General features: G+C 42.4%; 1 protein-coding gene across 1 annotated transcript; it reads right to left on the reverse strand.

Annotated features, from left to right (window-relative positions):
- Nucleotides 1-14521: 14521 nt before the first annotated feature.
- Nucleotides 14522-19111, reverse strand: LOC120044182 (lipopolysaccharide-induced tumor necrosis factor-alpha factor homolog). The gene is made up of 4 exons (XM_038988773.1): nt 18809-19111; nt 17534-17602; nt 14961-15105; nt 14522-14761 (listed from the first exon to the last, which is right to left on the reverse strand). Exons 1-4 carry the CDS (start codon nt 18987-18989, stop codon nt 14656-14658), a joined length of 501 nt encoding a protein of 166 aa, XP_038844701.1. The 5' UTR covers nt 18990-19111; the 3' UTR covers nt 14522-14655.
- Nucleotides 19112-23087: the final 3976 nt, after the last annotated feature.

The raw sequence follows: 23087 nt of genomic DNA on the forward strand, positions 1-23087 counted from the left end.
GTGTGTGTGTGTGTGTGTGTGTGTGTGTGTGCGTGTGCGTGTGAGTGTGAGTGTGAGTGTGAGTGTGAGTGTGAGTGTGAGTGTGTGTGTGTGTGTATGTGTGTGTGTGTGTGTGTGTGTGTGTGTGTGTGTGTGTGTGTGTGTGTGTGTGTGTGTGTGTGTGTGTGTGTGTGTGTGTGTGAGTGTGTATGTGTGTGTGTGTGTGTTGCACCTCACTCCTCTCAGTTTCCCAGCCCCTCCATGTGAACACTGTGCCTGTCTAATGTATTCTGTTTCTCTCAGCTGCCTCTCCTTTCATCTGGACAGATAAAAGGGCCTGGTCTTAGAGCAGTGTTTAAATCAGCATAGTTAAAGCCACAGGACAACAAAGAGGACCGGGGTTCCAGATACATCAACACAAAACAAACTAGAAAGACAACAGGGATGGTTAGTGAAGGGAGAGTGGGGGACATGTGGCACCTGCCTAATATTAGTATGGGTGGGCGGGGTGGGAGGGCGGGGGTCTCTCTGTGCATCTTTGCAATTAATATTTATAGATTTGTAAGATTTGTATTTAAACAAACACAACAAGCACAGAGAAACTAGATGGAGAAACCCTCACCGTTTTTTACCAGAAAAAAAATGGATGTACGGTAAGATATATTGCTTGTGCTGCAGTAACTCTTTACACAAAGCTAGGATTAATGAGCTAACAACTTCAGTTCTTTTTGTCCTTGACACACACACACACACACACACACACACACACACACACACACACACACACACACACACACACACACACACACACACACACACACACACACACACACACACACACACACACACACACACACAACATCATGTCCACTGCATAAATCCTGTCCCTGGCTTCAGACTGTACAGTATTTAATAAGGATAGCACCCTATTCCCTATATAGTGCTCTACTTTTGACCAGGCCACATAGAGGCATCCCATAGGGTACTAGTCAAAGTAGTGCACTATGTAGGGAATAGGGTGCCATTTAGGAGACAGACAGAGAAACACTCACCTCCCTGCAGAGGTCATAAAGGAATGGACAGAAGGATGGCTAGAGATTTAATGAGACTGTAGAGGAAGGCAGCTGGGAAGAACCAGACTGCATCCCAAATGGGACTGCATCCCAGCCCTATGGGCCTTGGTCAAAACTGTACTATATAGGGAATAAGGTGCCATTTAAGATGCACAATATATAGGGAATAGGGTGCCATTTAAGACGCACATCCAGAATTGATCCAGGGTTGTCATTACCTTGTGTCCTCTACGACCAATTTACTCTCTCTCTCTCCTTACTCTTTCTCTTCCCCCTTTCTTTTCTGAGGTCTTGGCCAGGCCAGGCCATCTCAGTGGAACACAGAGTGATGGATGAAGAAGTGTTACTCTACTCAGGCCAGGACATCTCAGTGGAACAGAGTGATGGATGAAGGAGCATTATTCTACCCAGGCCAGACCATCGTAGTGGAACACAGAGTGATGGACGAAGGAACATTATTCTACCCAGGGCAGGCCATCTCAATGGAACACAGAGTGATGGATGAAGGAACCCACGGCAGCCATAATGATTAACTCACTCTCTCTGGCACTACTCCCCATCTTCCATCCTCTCTTCCTCTGACTCTGTCTGTTCTTACTGCTGTTCAACATGCCTGATAAATGGGCAGAGCTGAGAAGGTGATGAGTCGGCTCCCTTTCTCTCTCTCCCCTCTTTCTCTCGCTCTCTCTCTCTGTCTCTCTCTCCCCTCTTTCTCTCTGTCTCCCCTCTCTCTCTCTCTCTCTCTCTCTCTCTCTCTCTCTCTCTCTCTCTCTCTCTCTCTCTCTCTCTCTCTCTCTCTCTCTCTCTCTCTCTCTCTCTCTCATACACAAATTACAAGATAATGAGTGTCTAATAACCCACACATTCATGCATGCACACACACACACACACACACACACACACACACACACACACACACACACACACACACACACACACACACACACACACACCTCCGTTATCTGCGAAGTACCCACAAGGGAAATTCAGGACTTGAACTCTTTGAACCTGTTCTATGACAAAAACCTTTCATCAAAACACAGTCTTTCACAGTAAACCTGCTGAACCCAGGACAAAATATACTTATAGTCATAGTATGTAACGCTTTATGGATTTTGCATCTGGTTAGAATGGAAAAAGTGTTGATCAATAAATTGCGGTGGGACCAGGAGGAGAAATATTGTTGCTGTTGATTCATTATAATTAAAAGTGAAATGCTTAATCAATAAAGAATGCAATTTATTGTAAAATCAAGATACTGAATAATGTCAAAGTGTGGGTTCATAATGATGCCTTAGAGTCAGAAATGATTGTATATTCATCTCGGCAAATGGGTGTCTGTATATGTTAACGTGTGTGTGTATGCGTGTGCGTCTGTGCTTGCCCCAGTGTTTGTACATGTGTGCATCTGTTTGTCCGTCTGTATATGTGTGTGTGTATGTGTGTGTACGTGTGTATGTGTGTGTACGTGCAGGTGCTTCTGCATGCTTGCATCTATTGCTTGCTACTGTGTGTTTGTTCATGCTCCCACACAGCTATGTGAGTTAATCCGTGTGAGTGTATGTGCGTCAGTACAGTATGTGACTGGATTGAACAAAAAACTGTTATGAAAGCCACACCTGAAAGGTCACAACCTCCTGGGGTCACGGAGCTAAGGGGGGGGGGGGGGGGAGCAAGTGACGAGGGTCGCTTTGGGGGTAAGGATCTGACCTCATCCTCCGCATCGCCCTTTACCACTCTCCAGGCGGCTGCCTTTGACCCCCCCCCCCCCCACCTGATCTCCACTTCCCCCTGCCTCTACCCAGCCTCCCCCCAGGAACCCAAAACCCCTCCCTTGAGGAGGGAAAATGACAGGAACATTGATTTAAGGGACTATTATATTATGTTTGACAAGGATGAAAGGGACATTTAAAGCAGGTTTAAAGGGACATTTGTTCTCCTGCTTCCAGCTGTTGGTCGGTAGATCCAGTGCAACTTCAAAGAGAGGAACAGAGAGAGAGGAAGGAGGAGAAAGGGAGGGAGGAGAGGAGGATGGAGGGATGGAGGGGGAGAGGAGGAGAAAGGGCGTGGGAAGAACAAAGAGAGAACAAACCAGATCACTTCCAATTCCTTATGTCCTATGACAAAAACCAAGCATTCATCTTTAAACACATGTCCTAAACACCTGTCTTTAAACACCTGTCTTTAAAAACCTGTCTTTAAACACGTCTTTAAACAACTGTCCTTAAACGCCTGTCTTTAAACACCTGTCCTTAAACGCCTGTCTTTAAAAACCTGTTCTTAAACGCCTGTCTTTAAACACGTCTTTAAACAACTGTCCTTAAACACCTGTCTTTAAACACCTGTCCTTAAACACCTGTCTTTAAACTACTGTCCTTAAACACCTGTCTTTAAACTACTGTCCTTAAACACCTGTCTTTAAACTACTGTCCTTAAACACCTGTCTTTAAACTACTGTCCTTAAACACCTGTCTTTAAACTACTGTCCTTAAACACCTGTCTTTAAACTACTGTCCTTAAACACCTGTCTTTAAACTACTGTCCTTAAACACCTGTCTTTAAACACCTGTCCTTAAACTCCTGTCTTTAAACTACTGTCCTTAAACACCTGTCTTTAAACTACTGTCCTTAAACACCTGTCTTTAAACTACTGTCCTTAAACACCTGTCTTTAAACTACTGTCCTTAAACACCTGTCTTTAAACTACTGTCCTTAAACACCTGTCTTTAAACTACTGTCCTTAAACACCTGTCTTTAAACACCTGTCCTTAAACTCCTGTCTTTAAACACCTGTTCTTAAACGCCTGTCTTTAAACACCTGTCCTTAAACGCCTGTCTTTAAACTACTGTCCTTAAACTCCCGTCTTTAAACACCTGTCCTTAAACACCTGTCTTTAAACACCTGTCCTTAAACGCCTGTCTTTAAACACCTGTTCTTAAACGCCTGTCTTTAAACACCTGTTCTTAAACGCCTGTACGTCCTCTCATTCCAGTATGATGCACAGGTGACAGAGGAACAATGACAATGACCATATGAGTTGGCAAGACAATGCAAACAGATTTGGGACCAGGCTAAGACAGGGGGTCATGGAGTCGAAGACTAGAGACCAGAGGACTAGAGGACAGTAGAGGACAGTAGCCAACAGAGGACAGTAGCCAACAGAAGTCCCCACAATAAGGGATGTTTTTTCCCTATTCTCTCACTTCATAGCTCCTTCCCTCTCCCTGATTAGTTTTCAGTATCATGGGACGCAAATGGGGGTATCCTGACAGCCCATCAATCAAAGTCTGAGCTCCAATCTGTGTGACGCTAACGCAGGTGTCTGTAATTGTAGTCTATTCAGCATACACACACAGACACACACAGGCCATGGCCAAAATCTGGCTTATGTATATGTGTGATTTCAGAAACATAAGGAGCTCTGACTGGGAAAGTCACAGAAGTCATAGCTCTAGGACGATGCCCCACCCAGTGACCTTTTGTGTTGTTGTTTTGGCTAATGTTAGCTAAGTAGCTAGCATTTGGAATGACGTATTTGGAGTAAACATGAGTGTACCGTAGGCCTACGCATGAATCAATTGAAGAGTCACCTGAAGCTTGAATGGGAGATGCAGTAGAGGAATGCAGTGCTGAGGCAGCGGGCTCGTAATGAGGATGACTGGCTACTACTTACAATATTGTGTGGTGAGCTTTCTGGCGCCCTGAGCTGCTGAGGCATCACCCAAGTGGGTGACATACATTGCAAAGGAGAAGTCCAGTGGCTACACGACTCATGCTGGTTCACCTCTACAAGATCGTCACCAGACTCCTTCATCAACCATCTCCCTGACCACCTTCCTCTGATCAACCTTGAACTGTTCCTCTCCATCTTTGGAAGATGCATGCACTCAGACTTGGCCTCTATTGGTTGACCCAGACAACAATAGCTAGGCTACTCATGATGTATTGCTGGTTTGTTTTCATATGTTGATGTGCTTTCAGAATGTTATGAAAAGCACTATAGAAATGTAATCAATTATTATTACCAAACTATATCCATTGATTTCGTTTAGTGGAGCAACAATCTATGAAGAAGGCCAAGAGGCCGACACGTAAGCGTCAATAATAAAGTGATACTAGCACTAGCAGTGAGCAGGTTTATTTGTTCTTTCAATGTATCTAATTGTTGCCATGCAACTGCGACAATATAGCTTAGATGTGAGAGTGCACTTTTTGATGTTGAAATGTTCAAAGTAAAACACACCAACAGCGGCTGTACCTGTATCAAATACATGTTTTTATTACAAACAAGAAACACATCAATGAGAAAACAGAAATCCACTTTGGGCTTAAAAAAAAGGACTTCATCAAAAACAATTAATAGCTACATAATGCATACATAAAACTACTTCTTAATCCCAGCCTCTAAAATGGCCATAAGGTGTGCCTCCTTGTCAGTCCCCTCCTTCTCCCGCCTCCACATCTGGACCCTTCTGGGAGGGAGAGTACGAGATTGGGTGATGGAGTGGCTGTGTCCTCCCACCGACTGATTCTGGTGGGGAAGCTTTCAGCATCAAACATACCAGCTACACATAAAGGCCTGTAAAAGGTGTTATGACATTCCCTAGAACACTTACACCTTTCTAACATGTCTACTGTATCTTCACACTGAGATGAACGTTCTGGTGAAGCATAGGAAATAGATGGGAAAGTGTTGTTGCTCTCAGAGAAAAAGGGAAACTTTATTATCCAAGTACAGCACAGCAATAAATGCCAAGATAACATACAGTAGAGTACTGTGTGATTTTGCTTATGGTTATCCCACTTATTTTTCACTCATGCAGGCAACAGCTGCCCCTTTAGCTCACACTCCTCCACATAGATCATGAAAGACGTACGACCAAGTATAACATTAACCAAAACATGAGGGTAGTAAAACTTTCTGTAGACAGCTAAATACTTTATCAAATTGGAGTGCCAAGGTCAAACAATAATGAGAGCAGCTTACCGTTACTTTCACCACCAGCTACCTCATCCCCATATTGCTATTTACTTCTTTTTGCTCCTTTGCACCCCAGTATCTCTGCTTGCACATTCATCTGCTGAACATCTATCACTCCATTGTTTAATTGCTATATTGTAATTATTTCTCCACTATGGCCTATTTATTGCCTTACCTCCCTTATCCTACCTCATTTGCACACACTGTATATAGACTTTTTCTATTGTATTATTGACTGTATGTTTGTTTATTCCATGTATAACTCTGTGTTGTTGTTTGTGTCGCACTGCTTTGCTTTATCTTGGCCAGGTCGCAGTTGTAAATGAGAACTTGCTCTCAACTAGCCTAGCTGGTTAAATAAAGGTTAAATAAAAAATAAAAAAATAAAAAAAATAAAAGGTTATGTGCAACGAAACTAGCTAGCCTAGACCCATTCAGGCTGTAACCGTTCAGGTAGAAAGTAATATTGCATTGCATGAACATCACAACATAAACCGACTTGACAAGTCAGGAGAACTAGAAGAAAATAGAGGTGTTGGGACCAGCACCGCTGAGGAAAATAGGAATGTAGTAGTAGGTTACCACATTACTAACATTAGCTATAACTAGTGGCAGTGCATAGTGCAGTGGCAAGAGAGCTACAGTAACTATGGCTACATGACTAACTCACAACCTTTGTAGCGGCATTTCTCCTGCCACGTTCGCCACTGAATTAAATGCCTGGTATAGAGAGCAATAATAATGGCGTCTTTTTGTAGGCACTAACTCCGTCATTATCAGGTTTCAAGGTAAGACCCAAGTGCAGACTGTGTGAAGTAACAAAGTTTATTGTAACCACAGGGGCAGACAAACGACAGGTCAAGGCAGGCAGGGGTCAATAATCCAGAGCAGAGGCCAAGGTACAGGACGGCAGGCAGGCTTAGGGTCAGGTCAGGCAGAGGTCAGTAATCCAGAGGTGGAGCAAAGGTACAGGACGGCAGGCAGGCTCAGAGACAGGCGGGCGGGTACAGAGTCAGGACAGGCAAAGGTCAAAAACCAGAAGGACGGGAAAAAGACAGACTAGGGAAAAACAGGAGCTGAGACAAAACACTGGTAGGCTTGAACAAACAAGACGAACTTGCAACACACAGACAGAAAACACAGGTATAAATACACAGGGGATAATGGGGAAGATGGGTGACACCTGGAGGGGGGTGGAGACAAGCACAAGGACAGGTGAAACAGATCAGGGCGTGACAGTCATGGTTCGTTGGACACGGCCTATGGAAATAAAAAAGATCTGTGGTAAATACAGGCTTAGCAGATCTTCTACATGTTGTTCTATGAGATAATCTTAATCAAATCAAACTTTATTTGTCACATGCACTGAATACAACAAGTGTAGACTTTACCGTGAAATGCTTACTTACAAGGCCTTAACCAACAGTACAGTTCAAGAAGAGTTAAGGAAATATTTACTAAGTACTGTAGACTAAAGTAAAAAGTAATAATAAAAAGTAACACAATAAGAATAACAATAACGAGGCTATTTACATGGGGCACCGGTACCGAGTAAGTGTGCAGGGGTACAGGCTAGTTGAGGTAATCTGTACATGTAGATGGGGGTGAAGTGACTATGCATAGATAATAAACAGAGAGTAGCAGCAGTGTACAAAAGTGAGAGAGGGGGGGTCAATGTAAATTGTCTGGTGGAGATTTTATTAATTGTTCAGCAGTCTTACGGCTTGGGGGTAGAAGCTGTTGGGAGCCTTTTGGTCCTAGACTTGGCGCTCCGGTACCACTTGCCGTGCAGTAGCAGAGAAAACAGTCTATAACTTGGGTGACTGGAGTCTGACAATTGTATGGGCTTTCCTCTGACACCGCCTATTATATAGGTCCTGGAAGGCTGGAAGCTTGGCCCCAGTGATGTATTGGGCCGTTCGCACTACCCTCTGTAGCGCCTTACGTCAGATGCCGAGCAGTTGGCCTACCAGGCGGTGATGCAATCGGTCAGGATACTCGCGATGGTGCAGCTGTAGAACCTTTTGGGGATCAGGGGACACATGCAATATCTTTTCAGTCTCCTGTGGGGGAAAAGGTTTTGTTGTGCCCTCTTCACGACTGTCTTGGTATGTTTGGACCATGATAGTTCGTTGGTGATGTGGACGAACTATCTTAATTCAATCTTAATTAATCTTAATCCTGTACTGATGCTTTGCTTGTTTGATGGTTTGTCTGAGGGCATAGCGGGATTTCTTATAAGTGTCCAGATTAGTCTCCCGCTCCTTGAAAGCAGCAGCTCTAGCCTTTAGCTCGATGCGGATGTTGCCTGTAATCCATGGCTTCTGGTTGGGATATGTACGTACAGTCACTGTGTGGATGACGTCGTCGATGCACTTATTGATGAAGCCGATGACTGAGGTGGTGTACTCCTCAACGCCATTGGATGAATCCCGGAACATATTCCAGTCTGTGCTAGCAAAACAGTCCTGTACATCTTACCACTTCCGTATTGAGCGAGTCACTGGTTCTTCCTGCTTTAGTTTTTGCTTGTAAGCAGGAATCAGGAGGATAGAATTATGGTCAGATTTGCCAAATGGAGGCCGGGGGAGAGCTTTGTATGCATATATTTGTGTGGAGTAAAGGTGGTCTAGGATTTTGTTTTCTCTGGTTGCACATGTGACGTGCTGGTAAAATTTGGTAAAACTGATTTAAGTTTTCCTGCGTTAAAGTCCCACTCGGAGTGCCGATCTGGGTGAGCATTTTCTTCTTTGCTTATGGCCTTATGGAGTTGGTTGAGAGCGGTCTTTGTGCCAGCTTCGTTCTGTGGTGGTAAATAGACGGCTCCGAATAATATAGATGAGAACTCTCTTGGTAGATAGTGTGGTCTACAACTTATCATAAGGTACTCTACCTCAGGCGAGCAATACCTCGAGACTTCTTTAATATTAGACATCACGCGCCAGCTGTTATTGACAAATAGACACACACACCCACCCCTCGTCTTACCAGAGGTAGCGTCTCTGTTCTGCTGGGGCATGGAAAATCCCTCTAGCTCTATATTGTCCGTATCGTCGTTCAGCCACGTCTCGGTGAAACATAAGATGTTACAGTTTTTAATGTCCCATTGGTAGGGTAATCTTAATCGTAGGTCATCCATTTTATTTTCCAATGACTGCACGTTAGCAAGAAGAACAGATTGCAGTGGAAGTTTACTCGCTCGCCTACGGATTCTCAGAACGCTGCCCCTTTTCCTGCGTCTTTTCTTCACGCAAAAGGCGGGGATCTGGGCCTGTTCCAGTGAAAGCAGGATATGCTTCTCGTCGGACTCGTTAAAGGAAAAAGTTTCTTCCAGTTCGTGGTGATTAATCGCTGATCTGATGTCCAGAAGTTATTTTCGGTCATAAGAGAAGGTAGCAGCAACAATATGTACATAATAAGTTAAAAAATAAGTTATACAAAACAGAAAAAAACTAACAAAATAGCACAATTGGTTGGGAGAATGTACAACGTCAGCCATGTTCTTTGGCACCATCTTGTGCTATCACTTTATGTGAATTTCTAAGCATTTGTCACCAAAAGGCTTCATAATACATAAAGGTCATGTTAACTGACTGGTATTACCTCATAGAACAAAACGTTTAAGATCTCCTAAGCCTGTGTTAACCTCAGACCTTAATTTCAACGTTCATCCCAAAACACTATTCTTTCCCTGTCATTTTCCCCATAGGAATGGCTGAATGAACCAGAATGTTTTTTAGGACTACAAGCTGGCTAGCTCTACTGTCATCAGATCCTGTAACAGTTTGAACACAAGCCCTGGTATTTACAACAAGTAGCTAGCTAACAATGCTAATGTTAAATATGAAGTTGTCGCTCAACAGTAAGCAAATAGCTAACCCTGTAGAACCCTGTAGATAATGTTACTGTTCAAACTGTGATAACATAAAGCAGATCTGTTTTCAAAGATGTAATATTACGATTCAATTGTTTTGATAATTTTAAGGAGAACAAGAAGCTTCGCTATTCTCCATCTTCAAAGTTATGTTGTTTACGTAAAGAGATCTTGTGATCAAAACTCCCCCCACTTCCAATGCATTATGGCTTTGAAATTCCTTTAAAGTGTGCAGCAATTTCTACTAAATGAGAACCCGAAATGAGCATAACATCTTGGCATTTAAAGCACACTTGATTTTCAAAAATTAACATACTATAAAACATACTGAGAATGCGTCATGTGTTTCCCGCTACGCCTGGATTTAGGTAGCTCATCCCGATATTTAATTGATCAGCTAATAATTGACCCCCACACACACACACACACACACACACACACACACACACACACACACACACACACACACACACACACACACACACACACACACACACACACACACACACACACACACAGTAAATGAACAATGGGTACCGTACAATATTTGGTCTCTCTCTCCTCTCAGCTTGATCTACTGCATTACAGTTTCTTCTTTACTCTCAGTTCAGTGAGTTCACAGTGCTTAACAGTCTGAGGAGGTATGCACTCTCTCTCCACCTCTCACTATTTCCCAATCGTTCTCCACTCTGCCTAATACAACAGGGTGTGATTCATTTGAATGGTCGGTAGCAACGAAAGCTCCAATAAGTTGTCTTCACCACTCCCACAGGACTCTCTCCTTCTCCCCTCTCTCTCTCTCTCTCCACCCCTCCCTCCTTGGTTCAATTCTACTTCCCTTTACCATGTCTTCAGCCCAGAGACCTTACTATTTGTGTGAATCTGTAATATATTAGAGCTTACCCAAACCTCGAGGGGGTAAACTTCAGTAGCTTATTAGCTCACTTAAGTTGTAGCGAGGACGTTTTTCAATTAACCAAGTTCGTAAACTCCTCTAAAAACTAATGTTCCCAATGTTCGTAAAATTATAAAGATGTCACAAGGAAGACGTCACTAACGGCATTCAATAGTTTGAATCACTCAATAATCATGTTTTGCAGAGAAGTGATTGTAGTCTGTTCCTCAAGACTTTGTAGAGAACAGCCAATTCAGTAAGGCTGAGTGCCCTCTACTGGCACGTTGGAACTACAGCTCTGTTTCACTGTGGGTGTATTCACTAGGAACCAAACGGAGGCAAGCGGGCCAAAATGGGAAACTCTAATTTTCATTAAAAAACATTTTGTTATGGTTTGCTATGGTGTGTACACTCTTAGAAAAAAGGGTTCCACAAGGGTTTTCAGATGTCCCCATAGGAGAATCCTTTTGGGATCCAGGTAAACCCTTTTTGGTTTCAGTTAGAACCTTTTTTCCACTGTGGAAAGGGTTCTTCATGGAACCCAAAAGGGTTTTACCTGGAACCAAAAGGGGTTTTACATGGGACCAATAAGGGTTCTTCAAAGGCTTCTCCTATGTGGACAGTCGAATAACCCTGTTAGGTTCTAGATAACACCTTTTATTCCAAGAGTGTACTAATGAATACAACCCATTATTCTCACTGAATCCAGTGCTTGACTTGACAGGAATAGGTGCCGGTTCTATTTACATTTAGGTGCAGGAGATCCACAATACTGTTGAGCTAATAAGAGGTGCAGGAGATTCACAATACTGTTGAGCTAATAAGAGGTGCAGGAGCTCCACAATACTGTTGAGCTAATAAGAGATGCAGGAGCTCCACAATACTGTTGAGCTAATAACAGGTGCAGGAGCTCCACAATATTGTTGAGCTAATAAGAGATGCAGGAGCTCCACAATACTGTTGAGATAATAAGAGGTGCATGAGCTCAGCTAATAAGAGATGCAGGAGCTCCACAATACTGTTGAGATAATAAGAGGTGCAGGAGCTCCACAATACTGTTGAGCTAATAAGAGATGCAGGAGCTCCACAATACTGTTGAGCTAATAAGAGGTGCAGGAGCTATACAATACTGTTGAGCTAATAAGAGGTGCAGGAACTCCACAATACTGTTGAGCTAATAAGAGGTGCAGGAGATCCACAATACTGTTGAGCTAATAAGAGGTGCAGGAGCTCCACAATACTGTTGAGCTAATAAGAGGTGCAGGAGCTCCACAATACTGTTGAGCTAATAAGAGGTGCAGGAACTCCACAATATTGTTGAGCTAATAAGAGATGCAGGAGCTCCACAATACTGTTGAGATAATAAGAGGTGCATGAGCTCAGCTAATAAGAGATGCAGGAGCTCCACAATACTGTTGAGATAATAAGAGGTGTAGGAGCTCCACAATACTGTTGAGCTAATAAGAGATGCAGGAGCTCCACAATACTGTTGAGCTAATAAGAGGTGCAGGAGCTATACAATACTGTTGAGCTAATAAGAGGTGCAGGAGCTCCACAATACTGTTGAGCTAATAAGAGGTGCAGGAGCTCCACAATACTGTTGAGATAATAAGAGGTGCAGGAGCTTCACAATACTGTTGAGCTAATAAGAGGTGCAGGAGCTCCACAATACTGTTGAGCTAATAAGAGGTGCAGGAGCTTCACAATACTGTTGAGCTAATAAGAGGTGCAGGAGCTTCACAATACTGTTGAGCTAATAAGAGGTGCAGGAGCTCCACAATACTGTTGAGCTAATAAGAGGTGCAGGAGCTCCACAATACTGTTGAGCTAATAAGAGGTGCAGGAGCTCCACAATACTGTTGAGCTAATAAGAGGTGCAGGAGCACCACAATACTGTTGTGCTAATAAGAGGTGCAGGAGCTTCACAATACTGTTGAGCTAATAAGAGGTGCAGGAGCTCCACAATACTGTTGAGCTAATAAGAGGTGCAGGAGCTCCACAATACTGTTGAGCTAATAAGAGGTGCAGGAGCTCCACAATACTGTTGAGATAATAAGAGGTGCAGGAGCTCCACAATACTGTTAAGCTAATAAGAGGTGCAGGAGCTCCACAATACTGTTGAGCTAATAAGAGGTGCAGGAGATCCACAATACTGTTGAGATAATAAGAGGTGCAGGAGATCCACAATACTGTTGAGATAAGAGGTGCAGGAGCTTCACAATACTGTTGCGCTAATAAGAGGTGCAGGAGCTCCACAATACTGTTGAGCTAATAAGAGGTGCAGGAGCTCCACAATACTGTTGAGCTAATAAGAGGTGCAGGAGCTCCACAATACTGTTGAGCTAATAAGAGGTGCAGGAGCTTCACATTACTGTTGAGCTAATAAGAGGTGCAGAAGCTCCACAATACTGTTGAGCTAATAAGAGGTGCAGGAGCTCAAGCAGTAGAACATTTGAGGTGCCTGTACTCAGCTCCGGTGAATACGTTCAACAACAAATGACCGTACTGTACATGTCCGGGCATGTTGAACAAAGCACAAACAAAGGACTTGAGTGTTTTGAACAGCACACTGGGGTTTCTAGAAACAAACATCTAACGTTCTGTATTAATCTCTCCCTCATTCCCTGTGTGACCCTTTCTAATTGTTGAAGAACAATTGTCTTTCATGAGAGTGTGCACTAAACTGGAGCATTCAGTTATCAGGAGCAATTATCAAGTATGTCATTGAATTGCAACTTGAAAACTCACTTAAACTCGTGAAGAGCACTTATTCTATCAGACGTCAGCTGTGTCTCAGTTGAATGCTTCTCCACTTCCTCTATCTAGCCCAACAGGGACCATTTCTGAGTTGTGCTACTGGTCTGGACAGATTAAATGTTAGTTACAGAAAGTTGATGAACTGTTGCAGGAAATTTATACAATGAGTTTTACAGGAATTGGTGCGTTCCAATAATCACATCTTCTTCCTGTTGTGTCCATGGGCAAGAGGGGGTTTCCATGTACAAGTCATTTCCTGTCAAATCCATGAAGAGAAGTGAACAAGTACACACTTTGGAAGAAAGGAGAGATAATTGGGACGCAGCCCTGGTGAGATAAAATTATAACACTGTAGCTGTGAAACCAGTGAGGTTTGAAGTAGTCACAGTTAACGGATGACAAAGAACTGTTGGCAGTCTGCTCAGGCTTCCTATCTGTTCATAATAAAAAATGCTGAGTCATCTCTTCAATACAGACAACTTTAATCAGAGCTTTACAGAGCAACTAGGCAGGAAGTGAAAAGACAACCATAAGATCCATTGTAATGGATGGTCCTTTATGACAAATGAGTAGTAGAACGTTCAGAGGAAAAAAGAGAACGCGATCGCTGAGGGAACGACTGCAAGAGTGTAATAACAAAAACATCACAATATAACAATATTACAATAAGAAGTCTGATGGTGATAGATACATCTCAATATAACAATATTACAATAAGAAGTATGATGGTGATAGATACATCTCAATATAACAATATTACAATGGTTTAGAAGTTCCTTTACTTTCATGGACTTCAGACGAGTACAGAACTACAGTGAAACAGCTATAGCGCAGCTACTACCAGTCTTTGGTTTCAGGATTCTCTTTGGTAGTCACTACAAGGGTCAAGTCTGGCCAGGGACCTGATAGAGCTTGGCACTTGTGGGTTTGAATTTCCGCTAGGGCAACCCATACAAAAAATGGGTTGCCCACTACAACATCACATGCCCTAGTGAATACGATCCTCATACATTTACAGAAATGTTGATTTGATTCAAGTGTCATGTCCCAGTCCTTCAGATAAAGGTAGTAGAGTAACGTCAGGTCAAATTAATATCAAATCCGTTTGTAGACGTAGATGATTTTGTTGCAGTTGGGACAGCTGTGATCCACATCTTTACATGAGTCTACACAGAACGGGATGGCGCAGCATGGCCAGCACCTAGAGGGTAAACAGTGGAATTAATTCATTGTCTCTGTCCAAAATGGTACCCTATTCCATAATGCACTAATTAAAGGTTTGAATATAGGCTTTAGTTGAGAGGGCTAACACTGTTGTGTGGTGCATCCGGGTTTCTTACCCCAGTTGGTCATATACACAGCTATACTACAGCATAGCATTACTGAATGATTTCTCTCACCCAACAATGAAGAGGCCTCCACAGATGAGCCAGGTGAGCAGGCCAGCGTTGGTCTCTGTATTGGTGACCACGTGCTGCTGGCAGTGGGGACACATGGTCGAACCTCCGACCTCCATCAGGCTAGGAGTCATTATTACCTGGGTTACTGAGGAGAGAGAGAGAAACACACAAGGTTAGGAGACATTATTGCGTGGGTCACTGAGGAGAAAGAGAGAGAGACACAAGGTTAGGTGATGTTATTACATGGGTCACTGAGGAGAGAGAGAGAGAGAGAGAATGTTTGGAGCCATTATTACATGGGTCACTGAGGAGAGAGAGAGAGAGAATGTTTGGAGCCATTATTACATGGGTCACTGGAGAGAGAGAGAGAGAGAGAGAGAGAGAGAGAGAGAGAGAGAGAGAGAGAGAGAGAGAGAGAGAGAGAGAGAGAGAGAGAGAGAGAGAGAGAGAGAGAGAGAGAGAGAGAGAGAGAGAGAGAGAGAGAGAGAGAGAGAGAGAAGAGAGAAGGTTAAGAGACGTTATTAGACATTATTACATGGGTCACTGAGGAGAGAGAGAAAGAGACAAGGTTATGAGTCATTATTACATGGGTCAGTGAGGAGAAAGAGAGAGAAAATGTTAGGAGACATTATTAAATGGGTTACTGAGGAGAGAGACAAGTTTAGGAGACATTATTACATGGGTCACTGAGAGAGACAATGTTAGGAGACATTATTACATGGGTCACTGAGGAGAGACAATGTTAGGAGACATTATTGCATAGGTCACTGAGTAGAGTCAAGGTAACCAAGTTCCCCACCAAGTTCAATTTTTTTCCTTATTATTTTTCCTAACATTTTCCAATCTTTTATGTTTTTCTTCTTCTGTCCATCTTTCTTTTCTTGCCTCTTCCCATGTCATTTGTCTATCTCTCACTTTCCGTCCATCCTTCTTTACAACTTTGAAGGGGGCACCGATGTGACACGGATTGTAGCGTAATTGAAGAGTGTAATGTAAAAGGAACCATTTAGTGGATCATGAAAACAGCTTCATTTCCCTTATCTAGAAAGACAGAAATAAATATGTGAAAGTCAATGCTGACACCTAGTGGTCTGCTGAGTACAACTGCGCTTTATAAACTTTCTACACACATGCGCACGTGCACACACACAATCACAGTTGAATTGCACTTCCTTATACTAGCCCAAAGAGAATCAAATAACCTTCCCTTTCTAAAGACTAAATATTTACTCAGGCATCGTTTTGTTCTGCTAAACAGTTCTCCACAGCAGATAAGAATATTTCCTTTGAACCAGTTTAATGTAGAATCTTAACCAGGCTAGTTGAGTCTGCCTGAGAGCTGAGGAAGGAAAGCTGATCCAGGATCAGAGTCCATTCATTCCCACCAGGCTGCTGCACATTTTAGAGTGCCTCCAAATCAAATCAACCATGATTGGCTGGTACCTCTCTGGCACAGCACAATAACATCAGTGTTAGAGAAGGGTCACAACCCAAATGGGTGAGCGAGTCTGTGTCTCAAATGGCACTCTGTACCCTATATAGTATACTAGTTTTGACCAGGGCCTGTAGGCCCACTATAAAGGGGATAGGGTTCCATTTGGGATACAGTCAGAGAGGAAAGCCTCATCCAAAATATGGATGGAAACATTAACTGGTTATCTTATGAATGTATACACAGATTTTGCTTTCTGAACTTTGCATTCTGTAACTTCATATCCCCTGGTTTCCCAGAGTAGCTCTGACTGAGACATTATGTAACTTCATATCCCCTGGTTTCTCAGAGCAGCTTTGGATAAAGTTCATAGATATTCTGTGAGTTTTTTCCCCGGTATTTCCCTTTCCTTTCTCATTCCTGAAAATGCTATGTTCAATTCTTTCCATGAATTCCTGTTCCCGCCCACCTCTCCTGTCCAGGACCTTCCTGTACAAGCAGGCACTGCTCAGGCTGCCCACACAGAGAGACTGAATATGTTCACATTTTCATATGAATGCGCTGTGGTGGGCAACTGGACTAAACGATACTGTTTCAGTCTGAACTATGTACAGCTAGTGTTGGAGGGGGCAGTTTGGGTCAATTCCGGGGAAATAATTCTACTCAGGTCACAAGTTGAAGTCACAAGTTGTGTTCAAACATGTCATGTCATGCATTTGGGTTACTCTTCGAGTAAGTTCCTTATTTAGCTCGCATTGACCCCAATTAACCTTGATTATGTGTGTGTGCGTGTGTGTGTGTGTGTAGTCCCCACAAGTATAGTAAACAAACCAAAATGTGACCAACTGGGGACATTTTGTTAGTCCCCACAAGGTCAAATGCTATTTCTAGGGGGTTTAGGGTTAATGTTAGAATTAGGGTTAGGAGCTAGGGCTAGTTTTAGGGTCAGGGTTAAGAGCTAGGGTTACGTTTAGGGTTAAGGTTAGGTTTTGGGGTTAGGGTTAAGGTTAAGGTTAGGGTTAGGGTTAAGGTTAGGGGTTAGGGAAAATAGGATTTTTAATGGGACTAAATTCTGTGTCCCCACAAGGTTAGCTGTACAACACTGTGTGTGTGTGTGGTGGAAGTGGAAGTATCAACTCACCGACTGGCACCGGTCCACCTGGTCCAGAGGTGTACTGTGGTGGAGGTGGGTACACACCTGCTTGGGGACCTTGAATGGGAGAGTAAGATCCCAATCACAATGTGGTCACAATGCAATGAACATATTGTTACTATTCCACCACGTACTGTGGAATAAGATTGTATCTAGTGGTGGAAATGGACTTGATTAAAGGGAGTTTTACATTTAAGGGAGTTTTACAGTTTTACATAGCGGTTTGCCTTTATTTAGATATTGTTTTCTTACCTCGAAAGCAGTCTTTTGTTGAAGGTTGCTTGCTCATACTCCTTTCAAGGTTAGGAAAAAATTGTCTAAATATGTAACATTGCTGAACTATCATTTTAACTGGGTTAACCCACAAAGGGGGGTCTGGGGGCAAACTGATTCAGATAGTTGCACCATATCATCAACAAAATTCACTCCCAGTCAAATTAATTTCCAGTTCCAATGGGTTCCACCCCATTTCCAGTTCCAATGGGTTCCACCCCATTTCCAGTTCCAATGGGTTCCACCCCATTTCCACCATTGACTGTATGATTGTTCTTCCCTTGATATGAGCTTGTTTACATATGTCTGGATAAGAGCATGTACAGTGATAAATTACTAGAATGTGCATAGTTACATATAATGGTCAAGGTTTATTGTGTGCGTAGGTGTTTGAGTGTTTATTGACATTGAAGGGGAGGGTTTCCAAAGTGGTGTTGCAAAATAGTACTTGAAGGAGGTAAGTGTTTGCTGTGCTGTAATCCAAAACACAATCAATATAATTCAAAGGAGGGGAAAGAACACTGAAGATAACTTTTTAAACAGTATGTTCATACTTTATAAGTGCTTGAATGGTTTGGGAGAACTGGAGGACAGGGGACTTTCCAATGTCTCCATTCTACACCAGTGTGAACAAAGAGCAGGAGAGACAGACATGCAGACAACCGCCAATCAGGCTGTTTGTTGTTGTTGTGTGTTCTGACTTGGCTTGGGCTGATTGTATCATATCTACAGTAGTTGCCACAAGGGGCAGATAACTTTCAATTCATCTCCATAGACCCAAATGTGTATTTTAAAAGTGTTTGTTGTGTGTCCTGTTGTCTCTAAGATGTAGTTGATAATGGCGAAGAAGAAAAAATATAGAAACAAACATTCTAAGCTAGAGGTATTTTTTGTTGCAAAAACTCATTTGTGAAAATGCTTGGTTTTCACACGCACAATATACAGTAATTCCAGCCTTCTAAAGTACAATATGAACCAGTAGACACTCACCTCCCTGGTAGGGACCAGGCTGGAACCCTGGTTGTGGAGGACCAGGGGAGGCAGGGTATCCACCTGGGGGCTGGGGGTACAAGCCTGGCTGGGGGCCCTGGCCCGTGGCTATCCCCCCATAGTTCATGGGAGGTCCTGGGTAAGGGGCGGAAGTACCATCCCCGGGATAACCTTTCTCCATCTCGACTGATCTCTACCTGCAATGAGGGAAACTGTTGTGTTGTGTTTATTTATTTGTATCCCCATTAGCTTTTGCAGAAGCATCAGCTACTCTTCCTGGGGTCCACAATAAAACAAAAACATGAATAGTAAAAAACACTGACACACTGATACCCTACAGAAAGATGTTAAGGTATGTTGCCTGTAAAAAAAAATCTCATTGGGCCTCCGAGTGGGGCAGTGGTCTAAGGCACTGCATCGCAGTGCTAGCTGTGCCACTAGAGATTCTGGGTTTGAGTACAGGCTCGGTTGCAGCCGGCCTCGACCGGGAGACCCATGGGGTGGCACACAATTGGCCTAGCATTGTCCGGGTTAGGGGAGGGTTTGGCTGGCAGGGATGTCCTTGTCCCATTGCGCACTATCGACTCCGGTGGCGGGCCGGGCGCAGTGCACGCTGACATGGTTGCCAGATGTACGGTGTTTCCTCCGACACATTGGTGCGTCTGGCTTCCGGATTAAGTGGGCATTGTGTCAAGAAGCAGTGCGGCTTGGTTGGGTTGTGTTTCGGAGGATGCACGGCTCTCGACCTTCGCCTCTCCCGAGTCTGTACGAGAGTTGCAGCAATGAGACAAGACTAACTACCAATTGGATACCACGAAATCGGGGAGAAAAGGGGTAAAAAAAAATCTAAATAAATCTGGAAATGTTTTTAAGAAGTCCTATGAAACATTATAAGACTAAAAGGAATTTTCAAAAGAACAAAATAGCATATTCTGAGCCTATAGGCTACATAAAATCAATAGTTATTTTGTTTGTTGTCAACAAATATATATGTTATGGTAGGCTAAGTATATAATGGACTATAACGGAATAAAATACAAATAATATTTTCCCCACACAGCTTGCATCACAGGAAAGTGTGGAACCGCTGTCATACATCCACGTTTCATCTCTTTTTCAACCTCTGCAGGTTTTTGAAGTTGTCTATACGTGATCAAGCTAAATAATGCACTTGATTTAGGCTACATTACTGCATGCTAAATGGTTCTAATCAGTGATAATCAAATAAAATAAAATAAAATTGTATTAGTCACATGCGCCAAATAGTGAAATGCTTACTTACGAGCCCCTAACCAACAATGCAGTTTAAAAAAAATACGGATAAGAATAAGAAATAAAAGTATCAAGTAATTAAAGAGCAGAGAGATGAGAAAACGAATAGATGAGCTATACCACCTCCACTTATTTGCCCAGCCAGAGAATTAACCAAATATACACACTGAGATTCAGTGAAACAAAATCACATTGATTAAGACAAGTGACAGGCTTTTTGTCAGTAGTAGGCCTAGGCTACTAAGCGACTGAAGAGCAAAATAATCTATTTCTTAAGCTACATTAGCATGTTGGAAAAATGTTCTGATCAAGGGCAATAAATGAGCCAACTTGACAAGATGATCATGAGCAGCACTCACCTCAACGTAGCTAACATTTCCACAACTAACTGTAGCCTATAAGCAATATCCAAACAGAGACTAAGTGGAAAGAAAAAAATCGGACATTAATTGAATTAAGAAGTTAAAAACTTCTTATGGCTGCAGGGGCAGTATTGAGTAGCTTGGATGAAAGGTGCCCAGAGTAAACGGCCTGCTCCTCAGTCCCAGTTACTAATATATGCATATTATTATTAGTATTGGATAGAAAACACTCTGAAGTTCTAAAACTGTTTGAATTATGTCTGTGATTATAACAGAACTCATATGCAGGCAAAAACCTGAGAAAAAATCCAAACAGGAAGTGGAAATTCTGAGGCTGGTCGATGTTAAACTCATCGCCTATTCAATTCCCTGTAATATATGGATCTGTTTTGCACTTCCTACGCCTTCCACTACATGTCAACAGTCGGTAGAACGTTGAATGAAGTTTATACTGTGTTGTGGGGCCGGATGAGAGGGGAATGAGTCACTGGTCTGGCAGATTGCCAGTCCTGGTCATGCGCATTCCTCATGATATCGCCTTGCGTTCCATAACTTCTACAGACAGAAGGAATGCTCCGGTTGGAACGTTATTGGATATATATGATAACAACATCCTGAAGATTGATTATCTACTTAGTTTGACCAGTTTATTCGACTTGTAATATAACATTTGAAGTTTTCGTCCGACGTTTGCCTGCATCTGCGCGAGCGTTTGGACACGTGTACTACACATTGCAAGCAAAAGTAGCTACTTGGACATAAGTAATGGACATTATCGAAACAAAACAACGATTATTGTGGAACTAGGATTCCTGGGATTGCATTCTGATAAAGATCCTCAAAGGTAAGGGAATATTTATTCATGTAATTTCTGGTTTCTGTGACTCCAACATTGGCGGCTAATTTGGCTATTGGTGCTGAGCTCCGTCTCAGATTATTGCATGGTTGCTTTTTCCGTAAAGTTTTTTTTGAAATCTGACACAGCGGTTGCATTAAGGAGAGGTGTGTCTATAATTCCATTGTATAAACTTGTATTATCATCTACATTTATGATGAGTATTTCTGTTGAAATGATGTGGCTATGCACTATCACTGGATGTTTTTGGAACTAGTGAATGTAACGCGCCAATGTAAACTCAGATTTTTTTATATAAATATGAACTTTATCAAACAAAACATACATGTATTGTGTAACATGAAGTCCTATGAGTCTCATCTGATAAAGATCCTCAAAGGTTAGTTGATACATTTTATCTCTATTTCTGCTTTTTGTGACTGCTATCTTTCGCTGGAAAAATGGCTATGCTTATTGTGGTTTGGTGTTGACCTAACATAATCGTTTGTAGTGCTTTCGCTGAAAAGCATTGTTGAAATCGGACACATTGGTGGGATTAACAACAAGATTACCTTTAAAATGGTATAAGACACATGTATGTTCTGAGGAATTTTAATTATGAGATTTCTGGTTTTTGAATTTGGCGCCCTGCACTTTCACTGGCTGTTGTCATATCATCCCGTTACCGGAATTGCAGCCATAAGAAGTTTTAAGACCAGTCCCCGCTCTTGTCTCAAAGCAGCCCGAAACGGCATTGAAGTTGTTGACCAAATGCAGTAGGCTATTTGCTTCAATAAAATGTATTATAACAATTGGATGACTTTGGGAGTTTCACTAAGCAACAATTTGATGCTTTCAATTGCATTAGCCTACTTTTATTCAAATATTTTGGTCATTCAGTGATATTTATTCCCACAGTAACTCTTTCTGGATCCATCCAGTTGTGGTTATTAAGAAACAGTGCATATGGTGGGCTATGCGAAGAGATGGGTGAAGTGACATGCCTCGCAAAGTTCAGAAAGGATGATAGTAGTAATGACCGCTGAAAGCAAGTATTCAAAGTAATTCAGTGCAGAAATGTGGTAATTAACTGCAATGATCATAATCCATTGCGTCAAAACATTTTTAGCTCAAAGACAGATCAGAGACAAAGAGACGAAGCAAGAGGTTTTACTCTCGCCAAAATCTGTCTAAAATAAGCCAAATGCGTTTCAATGGGTTTATTTCGGAGCTAAACTTTTCACCTGCCTTACTGCCTTTGGGAAAAATACTCTCATTGTTAGGGCATCGTCATTGTATACAGATCTCTGGACGGATACACTTTTAAGCCTGCTAAGTTAGGTTCGATGCACACAAACCACATCAATGAGGAATGTACACAACACAACGACAGGGACAGAAAAAAAGTATTCCTTATCTCCTTTGACAAACGAGTAAAATGATTGAAGTCAGACAGCTCTGCAGCATATATTGCCTTCTGAAACTATTCAGACCTCTTGACTTTTTCAACATTTTGTTACTTTACAGTCTTATTCCTCAGCAATCTACGCGCAACACCCCATAATGACAAAGCAAAAACAGTTTTTTTAATGTTTGCACATTTATTAAAAATAAAAAACTGAAATAACTTATTTACATAGGTATTCAGACCCTTTGTTATGAGACTCGAAATTGAGCTCAGGTGCATCCTGTTACCATTGATCATTCTTGAGATGTTTCTACAACTTGATTAGAGTCCACCTGTGGTAAATTCAATTGATTGGACATGATTTGGAAAAGCACACACCTGTCTATATAAGGTCCCACAGTT

This window comes from Salvelinus namaycush, chromosome 3, assembly GCF_016432855.1.
Source record: "Salvelinus namaycush isolate Seneca chromosome 3, SaNama_1.0, whole genome shotgun sequence".
Classification (NCBI taxonomy): Eukaryota; Metazoa; Chordata; class Actinopteri; order Salmoniformes; family Salmonidae; genus Salvelinus; species Salvelinus namaycush.

What these genes read in the sequence shown, in the direction of transcription:
- LOC120044182 (XM_038988773.1), bottom strand. Translation starts at nt 18,989, where the DNA reads ATGGAGAAAGGTTATCCCGGGGATGGTACTTCCGCCCCTTACCCAGGA. An exon ending in AGGTGGACCGGTGCCAGTCG is followed by an intron (nt 15,106 to 17,533) that starts GTGAGTTGATAC and finishes CTCTCTCCTCAG; the next exon opens with TAACCCAGGTAATAATGACT. An exon ending in GGAGGCCTCTTCATTGTTGG is followed by an intron (nt 14,762 to 14,960) that starts GTGAGAGAAATC and finishes TTTACCCTCTAG; the next exon opens with GTGCTGGCCATGCTGCGCCA.